Source organism: Lycium ferocissimum, chromosome 12 (assembly GCF_029784015.1).
Source record: "Lycium ferocissimum isolate CSIRO_LF1 chromosome 12, AGI_CSIRO_Lferr_CH_V1, whole genome shotgun sequence".
Lineage (NCBI taxonomy): Eukaryota > Viridiplantae > Streptophyta > Magnoliopsida > Solanales > Solanaceae > Lycium > Lycium ferocissimum.
In genome coordinates this window covers 7,578,166-7,598,344 of record NC_081353.1, presented here as the reverse complement: position 1 = coordinate 7,598,344, position 20,179 = coordinate 7,578,166, and the positions used below count along the sequence as shown (strand labels likewise).

General features: G+C 38.4%; 1 protein-coding gene across 1 annotated transcript; it reads left to right on the top strand.

The window, feature by feature from the left end:
- Positions 1-3,059: 3,059 nt before the first annotated feature.
- On the top strand, positions 3,060-3,473 carry LOC132039044 (uncharacterized). Its single transcript, XM_059429595.1, has one exon. It carries the CDS (start codon positions 3,060-3,062, stop codon positions 3,471-3,473), a length of 414 nt encoding a protein of 137 aa, XP_059285578.1.
- The last annotated feature ends 16,706 nt before the right edge of the window (positions 3,474-20,179 follow it).

The following is a 20,179-nucleotide window of genomic DNA, read 5'->3' as shown; positions in this document are numbered from 1 at the left end:
CATACTGTGGCGATTTGGGATGAATTTTTATTAGGTTGATTGTTGTTGATGGTGGCTTGTTGCCTTGTTATTGTGATTTGACTTAATGCCTAAATTGTCATGTTATACTCAGTTCTCTCTTATTGTGACACATATTATCAGAGGAAGGAAGGATAATGAGTTTAGGCTTGAATTGTGATATAAACTTATGATAGTACGTAGATGAAAACTTGATGTATGATTGCTGTTGATGATAATATATAGAAAAGTGGAGCTTATTGGTGATACAAGACTTAGTTGTGAGGCGTACGCGCTACATGTGGAAGTAAAGAGGGACATAGACTATTATGTTAGTTGAGATGATTGTATGATTCATTTCATGGCTGAGTTGATCTAAGTCTTGATATGACTTGTGGCTTTGTGACGTGCACCTTCACTGTTGCTTTATTGGCTTGTATTGATTTACCACGTTTACACTCATTTATGCATTCATACACTCATGCATGATGGAAATGGTTTGGAAGACTTGTGGCATGATGCCTTGTGGTTGACATTGTTATTGCTGATTGTTCATAGTCCATACATACTAATGAACTAAAATACATTGAGACATACATTGTGATTTGAAATTGTGCAGAAGTTAATATAATCTTCTTGATGAACTTGTGATACAAATTGATGACAATTGTGGTGAGAAGCTAATATGATCTTCTCGATGAAAATAATATACTACTTGATAATTGCTCATTAAGAGGGATGTAACAGTGTTTCTTGTATAATCGAGTGGCTCCGGGTCCGAGGCTGTTTCCGGAACGGAGGGTGTATAAGCTTGAGTCCGAGGTAAATTTTGAGCGGAGGGCAATAAGTGACTCGGGTTCGAGGAGTGTTTCGGAACAAGGGATACACGATGCGGATCCGTGAACGAGGTTCTTTCCGGGGCGAAGGATTTATGGCTCGGGTCCGAGGAGTGTTCTGGAAAGAGTGGTACATGGACACCATAGGTCCCCTGCAGGTCATGACTACTGAGCAATGACATCAGTTAGCATGTGTGTACAGTTCGAGTGATCGGCCAGTGCATTGCATTGCACATTATCATATTTTGCATTGCACATCATTACATTTTATTCTGCATTATTATATAGCTTGTTTAGTTCTGCTTTTGGTGTGTTTGCTGAAACGGCTGTTGTGGTATTTATATGATCATTGACTGAGTTAAATTATGGATTAGTGGCTCTACCTAGGCAAGGAACGTGGACTTGTGATCATCAGGTGAGATTATTGAAACTTGATAGACTGGTGGGTAAGAAGCTTCATCTTAGGTTGTGACTCTGTTATGGGATACTCTGTGACTTGGATTTGAGTATAAGTGCCTATTTATTTATCTTGTTGATTTTATGCTTATATACGTGAACTAATCTTAGTCGGCCTATGATGCTTACCAGTACATAGTGTTTGTACTGATACTACCTTGCTGCACCCCTTTTGAGTGTAGATTGTGTTCCAGAGATTTCATCCAGATTACATCTCTAGCTTGAAGCTAGTTTACTCGATCAGATCAGAGGGTGAGCTTTTGTCCCCTACCATGCCACTTGAAGATCTCTCTTTCCCGATGTCTATTTTTATTCCAGGCATCATTTTGTTATTATAGTTGAGATATACTTCATTCTTTAGACATTGTTAGTTAGAATCCTTGTACAATGACTTTCAAATTTTGGGGTTGTAATGGTTAGACTTCCGCACTTATATTATCTATTAATTATGAATTGTTTATTTATTTATTCATTCATATGATCATTGACTTTTCAAGTATAAATGATTAAAGAAGTTAAAATTGGCTAATGATTAATGGGTTAACGGATAGGGGTTCGCCTACTAGTGATAATAAGGTAGGTGCCCGCACGATCGGTAATTAGGGTCGTGACAAAAAGGATTCACACATGCCATGCAAAGTTTCTCTCAATGGGAGGCATGATTATTTTCATCAAACAGATTCTGTTAGCAATGCCAGTTCATCTCTTAGCAGTTATGAAACCACCTAAAGGTACTTTTGAACAACTTGAGAGGGGCATAGTAAGATTTATGTGGAATTGCAAATGGGTGAAAATGTGTCTGCCCTTTGATGAAGGTGGAGTAGGATTCAGGTGCTTGAGGGACATCAGTATGGCCTTTATAGCAAAGCAATGGTGGAATCGAATAACTAAAGAATCTATGTTGAAAGATTATATACTTTCAAAATATTGCTCAAGAAAAAATCCAATTATTAGAAAAACAACAAGGGGGGTATCATAAACATGGAGGGCAATATGCAATATCGAACAACTAGTGGAGGAAAACATACAGCGGAAAATTGGTGAAGGAAACATATCCTTCTGGTGTGATAACTGGTCAGGTGAAAGAGCCTTGTTCAAGATGCTACCAGAAGACTATGAGCCCAATATTTGCAGGCTGAATGAGGTGTATGCAGTGGCAACTAGAATTGGAACAGAGCTGGATACAGAGCTCTTTAGATAGTCACGAATGTAGTTAATCACATTGATATCAACTTTTTACGAAAACAACAGGGACAAACCAATTTGGATCCCCAATCCAGAAGGCAAATTCATAGTTTCATCTGCTAAGAAAGAGAGTAAACGGAGACTGGCATGACAAAAGAACATGGAATAAAAAATGCTCTATGAAGATCAATTTTCGTTTGTGGAGAGTAATCAAAGATAAAACTCTCCAAAGACGATAATATAGGAATATTCAAGATACATGGTCCTTCAATCTGCTGCTGTTATGCATTACACATAATAGAAAATATTGAACATATTTTTGGGCAAAGTGATATAGCTCAGGAAATATGGACAAAGATGTGCCATCCTCTAGGCATAAAAGTTTAGAATACCCCTTTGAGACAGATATTTGTCAACTGCTGGAACCTTAGGGCAAAGAATCATGTTCTTAATGTGATCAAGGAAATGCTACCTCAAATAATATGCTGGGAAATCTGGAAGGTAAGATGCAATATTAGATTCAATTTTATCAAGTTTAACTGCACCTACTCACTAAAGAATATCAAGACTCACATCCTCCAAGCTATGGGAACTCACTTCCCACAAGTTCAAGAGAAACCAGACTGGATCAAACTGCCCAGTACCTGGAAGAGAAACTGCATAAGGAAAAGCTTCAAGATGGTAAAATGGTTTCCCCCTTCTCCAGGTAGAATTAAACTGAATAGTGATGGAAGCTGCATAGGAGAGAACTGTGGGGGTGGACGGATTTTTAGAGATGACAAGGGAAAAGTGATTGCTGCTTATAGCATCAATCTGGGCAAGGGCATAAGTAACTGGGCAGAAGCCAAAGCTCTTCAACATGGGATAGAAATTTGCATCAACATGGGCTGGAAAGAACTATTATTTGAAGCTGACTCAATGCTACTAGATCAGGCCATACAAGACAAAATCAAAGCACCATGGAATATCAAACAAATTATCAAATGGATTCAATCATAAATGCTACAGAATCAAATACAAATTAAGCACTGCCTGAGAGAAGCAAATCAGGTAGCAGATAAACTAGCACAAATTAGTCACTCTCATGATGACAAAGTATATGAAAATGACTTCTAAGAACTCCCCATGTCCGTGAAAGGCATCAGTAATGTGGACAGATGGGGATTGCCCTGTTTCAGATTTAAAAGCCAAGACAATGCTCAATTCTATATTGACCCCCTATAAATTACTGAGTCTTGTGTAGGTTAGGACAACATTAGAACTGCTGTAATACAGTTCACATCTAACACTAACTAAAAAAATTGTGTGAGGTGTCAACTGTACATAGGAATCATGCATCATCTAGACTTCATTCCATAGGTTATAGAATCCAAAATACCCTAAGTCACGCATTATTTAGACAATATAGGCCTTTTTATATACTCATCATGCATAAAAACTGGATATGCCCAGTTTTCATATTCATTGGGGTAAGGTTTATGTCCCCCCCATTCATGTATTTTTCTTACCAAATTAACAAAATACCACCTATGATCTGATTTTGGATCTGGGTGGTTCCCCTTAAAAAAAAGTACCATACATCTGGACCGGGATATGGACCAGTTGGTGCTTTGGTCTGACACTGGAATCATAGGTACCCAATTGCACATGCAACTCTTCATTAGAAGACTTTTCTTTATATATTTATAATTTCGTACTTACTGTCACACCCTAATTTCCGATAGGGCATGATGGGCACCCGACCCTTACTTAGGGCCGAGCGAACCCGCTGATTCTCGTGATACACATAATCTTACTGGCCCTTATATCATAAAATGAATGCATAAAGAAAGTTTTTCAAGAACAACATACTATTCATCTTTCTTAAATCAGGTAAAATCGGCAAACATATGAAATCTGCAACAAAATGCATAATGACACATCGGCTTACATAGTCGTTTACAAAACTGACATATCATACACTCGACTCGTCGCAAAGTCTCTAACATGACCCAAGATACCACAACACAGATACTCGACTCGGCAAAGACTCCGGAAGAAATGGGGCTCGCCAATCCACCGGAACATCTCCTACTCATCCGCATACACCGCGTGGCATGAAACACGCCCCCGAAGAAAGGGGTCACGGAATATGTACCGAGCATGTAAAGCATGAAACACGATAAACGAGAATCATGCGAGATAAGAAGTATAGGAAAATCATGAGGTTTGCCTTGAAACATAAATCATGCGTGTCAATATCATATCAAATTCATGATGAAACCGAGAAACATAATTAGAAAATCATCTTGTACATATGCATAGATATAACGTGCCCCGGCCTCTACAGTGAGGGACGCGGTAAGTAAAATTATACATACATGTATACATATATATATACCGTACCCGGCCCTCTAGTGAGGGACTCGTGAAGTAATCACCATAGCATCATGTCATTATATGCATCATGTCATCATATATATATATATATATATATATATATATATATATATATATATATATACCGTACCCGGCCCTCTAGTGAAGGACTCGGTGAATAAAATCATCATATGCCATCTTGGCCGCCGTCCCCACATCATCACATCATCATGTCATCACATCATCATATCATCATATATATATATATATATATATATACCCGCCCTCTAGTGAGGGACTCGGTGAACAATGCGATTGGAGTGTGCACGAATACGTACCCGGCCCGGACTCGGTGAAAGACATATTGAGCTTTGCACGAGCAGAGTAGTGAGAAACCATATGCACATAAATCATCATCACAGACTCAATGGATACGTAAGTAGTCGACGCTCGAGAGTTAAAACGGTAATCATGTTAAGTTCTTTAAAAAAAAGTCGTTAGGACTATACAAAAGAAAATCTCGGGGACCACGGATATGCATCAACCAATCCGGGCCCGCCCATGAAAGTTAGAGTCATTATACATTATAGGATCATTTGCGGACATATCAAAGCAATCCGGTTCCGTCTACGAAAGTTACGGGCATTTATAGACATAGGATCTTTTAAGAACAAAATTCTTTTTGCAATATTGAAATTCAATCATACATAAGACTTAAGGACCATAGTCCGACCATATGAAGAATGTCAACATCAAAAAGCAAATAATAATCATAACATGCTCGGAACATAAGAATGGAGTTACCCCAAGGCACAAACCATGTCATACCTTAATACCGTCTAAGACATGCAAAAAGAAGGAAAGAGTAAGCTTTACATACCTTGTCCGCTCCCTAAGCTAATCCAAACTAAGTCTCGGCTTCCCAAAATCTACAACAACATCATTAAATACTAACATTAGCTACAGGCACTTAGGAATTCAATCCCAAGCTGGCACTTAATTCTACAGAAATTTGGGCAGCATTTCCCCTATTTATATGCCTAGCCCGAATTCTCAATTCAGTAACCAACAACATCAACAACAATACCAATAGTATTAACATCATTTCCAATACCGACGTATGCCATAAAAAAGCCCGCACACTATTTTCTAAATTTCTCAACCAACCAAATTTGCGATATAACCATTTAATAATTTTATTTCCGTAAAGGAGTCGGAATTCATATGAACAACATCAATAACAACAGCCTTCACATTTTACAAGTTAAATACATTTATTTTCATCCAAAATTCTCCTCAAATCTCCTTCCATAATTCACAACACCAACAAACGAATTTATCAGGCTATTCCCCCCGTGCTAATCCGTTAAAATTCTAAATAAACTCGTTAACAATGAAAAGGATCCGTATTCATACCTTAAGCATGCAGCGCCCACATTATCACTCTTCTCCTTGGTTGATTTTTAGCTCAAATTGAAGACAACGTAGCGTACAACACTTTTCTCTTCATGGGCTTCGGAATTCGGGGCTCAGAATTCGGTCAAAATTGGTTTTTCTTCTCTCCAAGGCTTTTCCCTCTCTCTTTCCAGAATTTTCTGGTGTTCTTGGTCTGAAAAATGAGAGGAAAGGGCTGAAATTTCACTTAAATAGGCATGGGTCATGGGCCTAACCCGATTGGGCCCGGTTTGGGCCTAGCCCACTGACCTTTCCGTCTTAAAACGTCCATATCTCCTTATCCTGATGTCATCTGTGGGACCACAACCTATGGTTGGAAATATAATTCAATTATCTACAACTTCTATCTTTGGTGTTTTTTCAAATTCTAAATTTATAATACCGTTTCTGCCCCTCGAAGTCAGATCACCCGAAAACGTTACTTAAAAATATTTGTTTGGAGGACTTCCACTTTGATTTGGCTCAAGGATCCTTCTTGAGTTATGTTTAACTTCACATATGTGATTCATATAAATTGTCGCATGTCCCAAAAAAATCTCCATGTGTGGGCCCCACCTCAGCTTGCGAATAATCCGACGTACAAAAATACGAAATATAATACTGTCAACGTGAGTTTAAATTATGAAGAAACAAATGATTGTCAATTTTTAAGCACGTTAATAAGGACCTTCCAATTGGTTAGAATACTAGAAGAAAATATTTTTTTGATCACTATTTTTGGGCTTCAATTTTTTGACCACCATGGCCGAATGGCCTTCTTTCTTTTCTCTCCAAGTTTCTTGAATTTTCTAAGGGTGAGAATGATGAAGATGATTGAATTAGTCATCTTCTAATCACATATATAAAACATCCATGTGGCCCGTGGCCCACACCCATGTGGCCGGCCACTTGGCCATTTTTATTTCATGGATTTTAACCCCAAATTTTTCCTTAATATTCCATGCCATTAAAATCATAAGCAACTTATGTCTTAAAACAAAGTCGTAGTTAAAAGTCTCTACTTCGCCTCCTGGAATAGTCTTGTCCTTAACTTATCATGGTTAACTCGGATTGTCCCGATGTACGAAATACGGGATATAACATCCTTCCCCCCTTTAGAACATTCGTCCTCGAATGGTCAACTAATTTCATAAAGTCTCATAAGGATCTCTCGGGGGGGGGGTTTCCTTTATTACTATAGTATGCGGTCCCGTACCGATTACATTTCTCCTTCATTTTCTCTTCAGCTTCTCAAGTTATCTCCTTCCTGTTATTATTCCGCCACAATATCTTAACCAAAGCCGCGTCTTTAGTACGCAACCTCCTTACCTTTCGAACATTGTAATAAGGTCCAATATATATCTCGAGTTAAACTTCCCCTCCTTGTCGAATCTTATTACACCTTTCATGGGTGATATCTTTAAGCATACTCACTCGCCGATCTGAAATTCTAAGTGTCGACACCGATTGTCGTCATATGGTTTCTGTCGTCTCTGAGTTGCTAATAGCCGTCCCCTGCTAATATAATTCTGAAAAAATTTGACGTATAAATTCACCCTCTTTTAGTAACCAGCTAGCTTGACCATCTTGCTTAAATCGTCTTATAATCCTCCTTTACTCGGCTTGTATCACTCCTGGCACATTGTCTCATATCATTCCTCTATCTTTAATTCAAACTCTGCTACCGTCCCTTTGCTCAGATCTTGCCCGCAACCTTTCGGTCACTCATTATGTTGCAATCTTCACAAAAATATGCGAAGGTGCTCAAGTTAGCCCAAAAATACCTTAGCGTGGCTTTACTAATCCTTATGTTTTACTTTGTCTCCGCCTCTTTGCTCTTACAACCGGTACCGGAATAGATCTTTGGTTCAACCATAGACATGTCATGTTCGTCCTCATTACTACTTCTATCTCGGTAGTTTAGCTCAAACCTTCTTTACATCTTTCCTTAATGCACCCAGAATATGATCACCGTATTGTTATTCTTTGAATCCAAACTTTTCTCATTAGATATTCGCTTGGTCTCATTCTTAACATACAAATATTCGTAGGTTGCATAACTATTCGTGTACCCTTTGTATAGAGTACACTCATTCTCAGTCACGATCTTCCTTTCTCCTGGTTCACTCTACCCCACATCTTCCTTCCGTCCTAACATTCGCTTGTAGCCTTTCCTGTCCTACTCTTTTCCTTTCCTTTATTCACTCCTCTGATGCTCTCATTTCCTGTTATAGGAGGTTTTCTATTTTTCTCCCTTACTACTCTTAGGTCGCAGTACCATTAACGAACAACCCTATTGCCCACATCTTAGCCTTTAATCTAGCACCGCAGTGTTACCTTTCACAATGCCTCGGCAAGTTACTCGTTATCGCTCTCTTGTCGTATTCTCCTTTAAGCCTCCACTTTCCGATGTCATATCATTCAAGATCTCTACAATTAATTCTCAGCACTATCTCAATTACCATCCTAGCTTCTACCCCTTTTTCTAGCTTTTGGATCTTACTAACTTGTCTCGACAAGGAATCCCTACCGTAGCCCGAGTATCCGTATCCAATATTTTGTAGTGTTGATTGTCTCTATCGGCACTTGCATTTCTCGCACCCGCTTCCCCCCTTTAGGGGCGTACTTATGTTATTGCCTGATTATATTTTGCCCTGTGTACGCATTTCCCAATCTTAATTAGGCGGCACTTTCTTTCTTTTCCAAGTATCATTGTGTTAGTACTTCCCAAGCTTAACCTGTAGCGAAAATAGCATCAGCTTGCCCTGTAACATTTGTGCCATTCATTTTTCTTTTCACTTGAACTGCGTGACCCTGTCCGATTTATGCCTTCCATATACCGCTGCGTTGACTGCCGGAATACACATATCCGCTGATATAGCCATATACGGGATATCATATGCATACCTATATAAACATAATTACTACTATCTTGCTTACAAAACATTCCCAAACGCTATTCAAACTCACCCTAATTCTACAACTGTAACGCACCTTCTTTCTCTTCACCGATTTAGTCCGCCTCGACGCGCGACCTCTTAAGGTTTCCGCCCACTCTATATATTCTAGTTCCCCTTAGACTACTCTAGCTTCCCATTTGGCTCTCCCGTGGGTGACTTTATAGGATTTTTAGTAAACTTCCTGTGGGGTCACCCATCCTGAAATTTCTCTCACCCCAAACATGCTTAACCTTGGAACTCCGGCGAAATACGATACCTTAATACTAGTATGATCGCGTCCACCTCACCGCACGACCTCCATCGCATAATCCGGAGTAAATTGAAGTCTTAACATATTTTCGAACGCTCCCATAACACAATTACTATTTTAGCCCTCTTTCAATCCTAAATATTTACTTTTCACCTGTGGGTACAACTATCTTCCGTCTTAGACTTCCAAGTTCCCAATGGTGATGAACACACCTTGATCGCCGTTACTTATAAATACTTGGTTATCGGCCTTTGGATTTCTGCTCTCCTTTTACCTCGTTCCTCATCCTTTCTGTAACCGAGTCTTTCACAGTCCCGTCACTTATAGTACTCGTATCCTTGGCTACACATGTCATGACCTATTACTACACTATTATCTCGCTTTCTTCTTATTTCCTTCTTCCAATTTCCCTTTCTTTTGTTACACTTGCCGTCGTTTCCGTGACCATATGCCCTCTATTCTAACTTCCCATACAAAACTTAATAAGCCTTCCTTATTCGTTCTATAGCTCGCTTTTCCATTTCACACTTACCTTTACACTCTAGCTACATAGATCACATCATAGCTTTGGCCACTTTCTCACCAGGCTTTACTCATTTTTGTAACAATCCTTATTATGTCCTGTTCGTATTCGATCCCATAGTGTAACACTTCCTAACTTCTCACCCTTTCTGGTCAAACTTATCCTTAATATCTCACAGGCTGTCCTATCAACACACTCATACCCGTCACACTTCTTTCCCTCCGTACCCTTGTCTTAATCATACTATTACTTCTTTTAATCATAAGCTCGTCATAATTCATCCCTGCTTATCAATCCAGTCGGTACCTTAAATAACTCTCTATCAAGGTTTGCCAGCCTTTTCTAAATCATCTCTTAGCATCACAAGCCCTTTCCAATTTCTTTTGTCATATCGATATCGACCTTCTAATTATTCTTATCCTCAATTTAGTACTTAACTTCTTTTTCGATGTCACCATACTCGTAGCTTAGCCAGATCTCACCATTACTATCGGCACGACCTTTCAAGTTGTATTACAAACCTATATCTCATTCTCTTTTTATTTCTGGGAAAATTTCGACAGAGTTTCCTCTACATTTCTTACTTTCTCAAAACCTGCACGCAGAAATACCAACGATTGCCTCACGGGCCAACATACATATATGCATATCATATCATATCGGCCTCACAGGGCTTCCAATATCAACAATAGTACGAAAATGATGAACATACCTCGTATGCCCCACTCAACCGCACCGTTACACTTTCCGTTTACTTTCCTTTTTAGTGTTCAACTTTACATTTCGATCGTACTTCAATACCTTACCCGACATATACCTTTCATACCTTTGCTTACCTGTGCGCTTTGTAACTTCCAATATCGCTAATCACTTTCTTCTGTCGATGCCATTCTTCTGCTGAAATCAAAGGTCAGGGTAAGGAATCTCATTTCCTATGACTTGGCTCTATGGCACGATCTAAGATGTGAAAGAAGAGTAACCATCCTAGATGCCCCGTAGCCTCCCGTTTATAAATGTGGCACGCTTCAAACCATAAACAGGACTCTACTGAACACGACTTTGCAGACAACCCCTAGGACGAACTGCTCTGATACCAATTTGTCACACCCTAATTTTCGATAGGGCATGATGGGCACCCGACCCTTACTTAGGGCCGAGCGAACCCGCTGATTCTCGTGATACACATAATCTTACTGGGCCCTTATATCATGAAAGGAATGCATAAAGAAAGTTTTTCAAGAATAACATACTATTCATCTTTCTCAAATCAGGTAAAATCGGTAAACATATGAAATCTGCAACAAAATGCATAATGACACATCGGCTTACATAGTCGTTTACAAAAACGACATATTATACACTCGACTCGTACGCAAAGTCTCTAACATAACCCAAGGTACCACAACACGGATACTCGACTCAAAGACTCCGGAAGAAATGGGGCTCGCCAATCGGTTGGAACATCTCCTACTCATCCGCATACACTCGCATGGCATGAAACGCATCCCCCGAAGAAAGGGGGTCGGTACGGAATATGTACCGAGCATGTAAAGCATGAAACACAAGAAACGTAATCATACCGAGATAAGAAGTATAGGAAAATCATGAGGTTTGCCTTGAAACATAAATCATGCGTGTCAATATCATATCAAATTCATTATGAAACTGAGAAACATAATTAGAAAATCATCTTGTACATATGCATAGATATAACATGCCCCAGCCCTCTAGTTAAGGACGCGGTAAGTAAAATCATCATATACATGTACATATATATATACCGTACTCGGCCCTCTAGTGAGGGACTCGGTGAAGTAATCATCATAGCATCATGTCATTATATGCATCATGTCATCATATATATATATATATATATATATATATATATATATATATATATATATATATATATATATATATATACGTACCCGGCCCTCTAGTGAGGGACTCGGTGAATAGAATCATCATATGCCATCCTGGCCGCCGTCCCCACATCATCACATCATCATGTCATCACATCATCATATCATCATATATATATATATATACCGTACCCGGCCCTCTAGTGAGAGAATCGATGAACAATGCAGTGGAGTGTGCACGAATACGTACCCGGCCCGGGACTCGGTGAAAGACATATTGAGCTTTGCACGAGCGAGTAGTGAGAAACCATATGCACATAAATCATCATCACGGACTCAATGGATACGTACGTAGTCGACGCTCGAGAGTTAAAACGGTAATCATGTTAAGTTCTTTAAAAAAAAAAAGTCGTTAGGACTATACAAAGAAAATCTCGAGGACCACGGATATGCATCAACCAATCGGCCCGCCCATGAAAGTTAGAGTCATTATACGTTATAGGATCATTTGCGGACATATCAAAGCAATCCGGTTCCGTCTATGAAAGTTACGGGCATTTATAGACATAGGATCTTTTAAGAACAAAATTCTTTTTGCAACATTGAAATTCAATCATACATAAGACTTAAGGACCATAGTCCGACCATATGAAGAATGTCAACATCAAAAAGCAAATAAGAATCATAACATGCTCGGAACTTAAGAATGGAGTTACCCCAAGGCACAAACCATGTCATACCTTAATCCCGTCTAAGACATGCAAAAAGAAGGAAAGAGTAAGCTTTACATACCTTATCCGCTCCCTAAGCTAATCCAAACTAAGTCTCGGCTTCCTAAAATCTACAACAACATCATTAAATACTAACATTAGCTACAGGCACTTAGGAATTCAATCCCAGCCGGCACTTAATTCTACGTAAATTTGGCAAGCATTTCCCTGTTTATATGCCTAGCCCGAATTCTCAATTCAGTAACCAACAACATCAACAACAATACCAATAGTATTAACATCATTTCCAATACCGACGTATGCCATAAAAAAGCCCGCACACTATTTTCTAAATTTCTCAACCAACCAAATTTGCGATATAACCATTTAATAATTTTATTTCCGTAAAGGAGTCGGAATTCATATGAACAACATCAATAACAACAGCCTTCACATTTTACAAGTTAAATACATTTATTTTCATCCAAAATTCTCCTCAAATCTCCTTCCATAATTCACAACACCAACAAACGAATTTATCAGGCTATTCCCCCGTGCTAATCCGTTAAAATTCTAAATAAACTCGTTAACAATGAAAAGGATCCGTATTCATACCTTAAGCATGCAGCCCCCACATTATCACTCTTCTCCTTGGTTGATTTTTAGCTCAAATTGAAGACAACGCAACGTACAACACTTTTCTCTTCATGGGCTTCGGAATTCGGGGCTCAGAATTCGGTCAAAATTGGTTTTTCTTCTCTCCAAGGCTCTTCCCTCTCTCTTTCCAGAATTTTCTGGTGTTCTTGGTCTGAAAAATGAGAGGAAAGGGCTGAAATTTCACTTAAATAGGCATGGGTCATGGGCCTAACCTGATTGGGCCCGGTTTGGGCCTAGCCCACTAACCTTTCCGTCTTAAAATGTCTATATCTCCTTATCCCGATGTCACCTGTGGGCCCACGACCTATGTTTGGAAATATAATTCAATTATCTACAACTTCTATCTTTGGTGTTTTTCCAAATTCCAAACTTATAATACCGTTTCTGCCCCTCGAAGTCAGATCACCCGAAAACGTTACTTAAAAATATTTGTTTGGAGGACTTCTACTTTGATTTGGCTCAAGGGTCCTTCTTGAGTTATGTTTAACTTCACATATGTGATTAATATAAGTTGTCGCATGTCCCAAAAAAATCTCAATGTGTGGGCCCCACCTCAGCTTGCGAATAATCCTACGTACAAAAATACGAAATATAATACTGTCAACGTGAGTTTAAATTATGAAGCAACAAATGATTGTCAATTTTTAAGCACGTTAATAAGGACCTTCCAATTGGTTGGAATACTAGAAGAAAATATTTTTTTGATCACTATTTTTGGGCTTCAATTTTTTGATCACCATGGCCGAATGGCCTTCTTTCTTTTCTCTCCAAGTTTCTTGAATTTTCTAAGGGTGAGAATGATGAATATGATTTAATTAGTCATCTTCTAATCACATATATAAAACATCCATGTGGCCCATGGCCCACACCCATGTGGCCGGCCACTTGGCCATTTTTATTTCATGGATTTTAACTTGCCAATATTCACTTTTAACCCCAAATTTTTCCTTAATATTCCATGCCATTAAAATCATAAGCAACTTATGTCTTAAAACAAAGTCGTAGTTAAAAGTCTCTACTTCGCCTCCCGGAATAGTCTTGTCCTTAACTTATCATGGTTAACTCGGATTGTCCCGATGTACGAAATAGGGATATAACACTTAGTTACTAAAAAATATATTAAGTTTGAATTTTGAACTTTGAAATTTGAAGTTTTAGAATTTGAATTTTGAACTTTGAAATTGAAATTTGAAGTTTTGAACTTTGCCCCTATTTCCAAATTCTAATCTATAAATACCCTTAATTTTTCAAGTTTTTTCTCACAACTTCACAAGTACCTACTTCTCTCTCTCTCTCCTAAATTTCACCTTTGATGTTCAAATTTCAAATCAATGGATAACGATAATCCTCCTCCTCCTCGTTGAAGAGTTGGAAAAAAAAGGTACTTGTGGAGGCATTTTTATGATTTGGAAGATAATTAGGTCCAATGCAAACTTTGTGGTCTTACCATGACCTATTCTCGGTTGGGGGTACCGGTTTGATGCATCGCCACTTGAAGTATATGCCCCAGGATTCGAATGCATAAGTCCGAAATATATGAAGTTTATTAAATTTGTCGTTTATGTTTGCCGTTCATTTTTCAAGTTTCAAGTATGTATGTTTTCAATGAATTTGTAATGTTAGTTTGTTTGTTTTGTGTTTTGACTTAAAGTTTATTAGTTTGATATGATTTTGCAATGTTAGCAGCTTAATTTGTGTGTTTTTATTAAATGTAATTTTTTAGTCTCGTTAATGTCGTTATCTAATTTTTTTAAAGATATTAAGTTCTTAATTTTTAAGTTACAAGTTAAATCTAACAACAAGTTAAATCTAACAAGAAGTTAAAAAACATGTTTTATAAAATTTTAAAAAGAATATTATTTTAATGAAACCTGGCCCGGCCCGGACCCACAAGGGTCAATGAATTTCCTTAATGGAGCCCGGATTGGTTGGAACTGGTTGCACAACTTGGCAACCAACCCGGACCAACGACCGGCCGGGTAGTGTTTCAATTGAACCGGACCGGTCCATTGACAGGTTTATAAATACCTTAGCCCAAAAAGTCTAGAGGGAAAAGAGGACTGATTTATCAATTGAAGTCTCCCTGCATAGGATAGGAATTTAGGAGTCTAATAGGTGATGCTGCCTAGCATTTTATCTAGGAAGGGCTGACACTGAATGATGGCACCTCTAAGTATCTGAATGGATGTTGGCTCCTGGAAAACTACATCGTATCCAGAATAAGCTCTTTAGTGGAATTATCCACCCCGCCAAAATAGATACAACTCTTGTCTTTGTTAGCAATAAGACCAGAAACAATAGAAAAGTGAAGAAAGTAGTCTTAGACTTTTTGCACGGGAAATGAATCACCCTTACTGAAAAGTAATAAGTCATCATAAAACCCCAACATTATGATGTTCGCCTTTGCACATTTAGGGTGATAATTAAAGTCAAGCTCATTCTTGAGTGTCTTTAGAAGTCTACTGAGATATTCCATAACAAGAACAAACAAGAAGGTGGAGATAAGGCCCCTCTGCATGAGCCCTTTCCTTGAAAGGAAAGACATGTTTTTTTCATTCACCAAAATAACATAGGTATTATAGTCACATGTCTCATTATTCATTGAATAAACAAAACAGGGAAGTTGAGGCTAGATAGCACTTGCTCCAAGAAGATCCAGTCCACAGGATCATATGCTTTCTGCAAATCAATCTTTAACATTCATCTGGGAGGCTCTCCTTTCCTAGTATATCTTTTAACTAGCTTGTCACACCCTAATCTTGATCAGGGTGTGATGGGCACCCGACCCCGTAACCGGAGCCGAGCGAACCCGCTGACTCTTACTACGTACTGAGTTTTTTTTTTTTTTTTGAACCTTTAAGGCAAACATACTTAATAAGACTACTCATACATAATAAGACTCTTTCGTTGCTTTTAAATCAAATAAAATATATAGCTGTACACAACTCATATCATGATACAAACTGGCTCCCAAAACCCACGACTCTGTCTGCAAAGTCTCTAACTTCGAATGAAACATCATGGCATAGTATGCTGACCCGGCGACACTCTAACAAAGGGAGTTTGCCAACTTCGCTGGAACATCTTCTATCCGTCGGGTGTACCGCGCGGCATGAAACGCACCCCAGAAAAGGGTCAAGACGAGCATTGTACTGAGTATGTAAGGCATGAACAGTAACATAATAAGAGATGTAGAGCATGTCACGTGAAAATGAGTATCCTGTACATAAGAGACATATCATGTGTAAAGCTGTAAGCTGTACATATAAAGCATATCGTGTGAAGCTGTAACCTGTAAGTGTGAGTGCCTCTTAAGGCGGAATCATGCATGCTTAATGCTGCGGGACGTGCAGCCCGATCCATATACTATGCTGCGGAACGTGCAGCCCGATCCATATACATTCTTCGCGGAACGTGCGGCCGATCCATTTGTATATACATGTACGTATTCTTTCTTTGAAAACATCTCATTTTCATATATAAAGAAAATAGAACATACCATATTGCCGAGGCGTCGGCTCCGATCCATTTAACCACTTGTCCCGCGTCCGGCATCCCGCGTTCGGACGATATCATATCATTCTCCAACCGATCGGTGGTCGTGCGCCATAGCGCCGCCCTTTTTCCCATCTTCCCCATATACATATACATATACGTATACTTATACATATATCATGTCATAGCATGCAGGAGAGCCCGAAGAAAAGCTATAACTCTATCGGAGTGACGTAAGGTCGGTAACCTCCGATTATACTATGGAATAACCCGGATCGTCATGTCTCACCTTGGAGGAACGATTATTTAAGGCGAGACTATCAACGAAGGGCAACATTAAGAGAACATAGAACATGTCATATCAGATCATGCACTTTGGAGCCTTTAAAAATAGTCATTATTCGAAAATAGCTTAACATTTTCATATCGTCGTATCCATGGTAAGAACATATCCTTGACATATTCATCATAGACGTCTTCTTATATCCGGCATCATCCTTGTCGTCATAGAATCATAGTCGTCGTTTTAGTCATGAAAACTATCAAGACGTAAAACTTAGATTCCGGAGAAAATGAATATTTTTGAAAACATTTATAACTTTTAAGAAGAAATCATGTTTTGAAATCATAAATTCTAACTTTGAAAATAAGGTCGTTATGGGAGCATTTATAATATTTCATTATGTGATTCATGCCGTAGAAAGAAAAAGGGACGAGCCTTAACATACGCGCCGCGCCTTACTAGCTATGCTTATTCATCCAAGCTTGGTTCCGCTAGTCTACATTCAAGAAAGTTGATGCAACCATTAGATTTATTGACATATACTTGTCGTAACCTTTCAAGTTCCTTCACTTATGGTCTGCCGGAATTTCGGCAGCATCTCCCCTATAGATACACCGTCCCCGAGGGTCTAACTCGGCCAATTTTTAATCGGCAACAACAATCCGGGAATTCAACCCGGCCAAACCATCAACAATATCAACAATTATTCTAACGATACTTCAACATCCAATTCAATTCAATTCAATTCAACTCACATAATTTTCCAACACTCAACCCATACACTACTTCATCTGAAACCTTCAACTTTGGCGACAATCATACATTTCGTTATCATTCATATACGTTAGCTTCAACAACGCCTTCATTCTACATCACATGATCCATAACGACAACAACTAAAATGTCAAATTGCATCAATTTACATTAACTTACCAAAACACTTATTATTCGACCATAGCCACTTCTTACATATTTTCATGCATTTTCATCCATCTTTACCTATTACAACAACAACACAAAGATGCTCTATAAAATTTATTCATTCTTCCATGCACACAACATATACACACAACCAAACTTGGCATGCATACTTCCATATATTTTCATTCATTTCATTGGCATTACCATAACAACTAAACTACTAATTAAAATTAATTCCTCACTTCTACACACACTACTATACTCGGCCACTCTACTACATCCATATTTTTCCATGAATTTTTCCATCTTTTTTTTTTCTATATGTTATAACAACAACCAACATACTACATAAAATTCATTCATCACTTCAATGCCATACAACACATTATTCGGCCAATCATGGCATGTACACGGCCCCAACACCAATTCCACATTCTCATGAATTTCATTTATTTTCGCGCACTCTAGCATGTATAAATTATCCACAACATATATAAGGGAGATTGAGTCTTACCTCTTCCACTCATTCTTCCAACTTTCGACTAGGGCTAAACAACACCAAAAGAATGATTGAATTACTCCAACAACCTCTTCATGTTAATGAGGGACTTCCATTTGGTTGAAGTGCTTGAAGGAATTAATTTTTCTTGACCAATCTCCATGGCCCTATTTTTGCCAACCTTGGCTGTGCACTTCTCCTTCTTGCTCTTTTTTTTTTTTTTTTTTTTGTTCTTTCTTTCTCCCTTAATGGTCTTGAATTAAATCATGACTTATGTATATATATATAGCCACAAGCATGTGAGTGGCACATGCTCTTCCCTCTATTTTCTTTCTTCTTTTCTTCTCTAGAGAATTCTTCTTTTTTCTTGATTTTTCTCTTCTTTTTCTTGAATTCCTTACTTGGTCAAAGAAGACCAAGTGTCTTTTTTTGTAAACTTTAGTCCCTCTATATTTACACTTTGCCCCCTTTTCTTTCTTTCTCTAGAACTTTCTTCCTTTTCTTGAAAATTAACAAAGAAGACCAAATTTCTCCTTATGCAAGTTTTGGCCCCTTCAAGAATTTTCTTGAGCTTTTATAAAATTACCATTTTGCCCCTTGACTTCCACAATATTACCATATTGCCACTTTGCGAATTTTACTTTTTCGCCCTCAACCTTTCTCAATATTCCATATCAACAATATTCCTAAATAATATTAATAACCCACATGCGCATTAAAATAATTTTGGAAAACAATCTTGCCTTCCACATTCCACGACTTCTTCGAAATGTCCGAGCGTATGAAATACGGGCTATAACATAGCTCATGGCTCAAGATGATATTATCTGATATATCTCTACCTGATACAAAAGCTGCTTGGTTGTTATCAATCAGTAAGGCCATAACATCTTGCATTCTCTGAGTGGATCTTTGAAATAATTTTGTACAGAACTATACAACAGGAGAATGTTCAAAATTCATTGACTGTTGTGGGATGTTTCACCTTAGGTATCAAGGTGACACTAGTGCAGTTGATAGACTTGGGACATTTCAAAGTAGTGAAGAAGTTCATCATTGCATCAGTAATGTCCTTTCCAATAATTATCCATGCCTTTTTGAAGAAACATGAGTTGAATCCATCATGCCTTGGAGGCTTGCCACGACCCAAATCATGGGCCATGATCGCACCTCCTCAATTCCACCGGTAGGCAAACTATCCCCAAATATTTATGTTAACTCAATTTAAAGTTAAGCAAAATAACAAATACTTCATTAAAACCCAACATGGTTCGTACAAGTAATAAAAGAGGTGAGGAAAGAAATTCATTCTCAACATTTCCCCAAAACTTGGCCTTAAATGTACAAAAGCACTATAGAATCCTCTTTTTTCTAGGTGAACAAATACAGATCTGCCTGAGGGAAATGGCAGAAAAAATATAAAATAGAAGAGAAATCCAGGGCTACGTGTCTGTACAGTAGCTCACCCTGAATCTCTCGGATATGAAGTCCTGATCAATCTCGAGACGCCTAACTCGAACAAGGGACAACGTCTGCACCAAAATGATGCAGAAAGTGTAGCGTGAGTACAAAAACAAAGATTCCTTAGCAGCATCATCGACCGACCCTAGAAAAAATGGAGACGAGGGTTGGTCGCCGATTACTACTACTACACTTAACCATCATTAGTGCTAGATTTCATAATAATATCAAGAACAAGTACTTAACCAAAAAAGACAATAAATACTCCAAACAGTTCAATCGACAGGCCTTT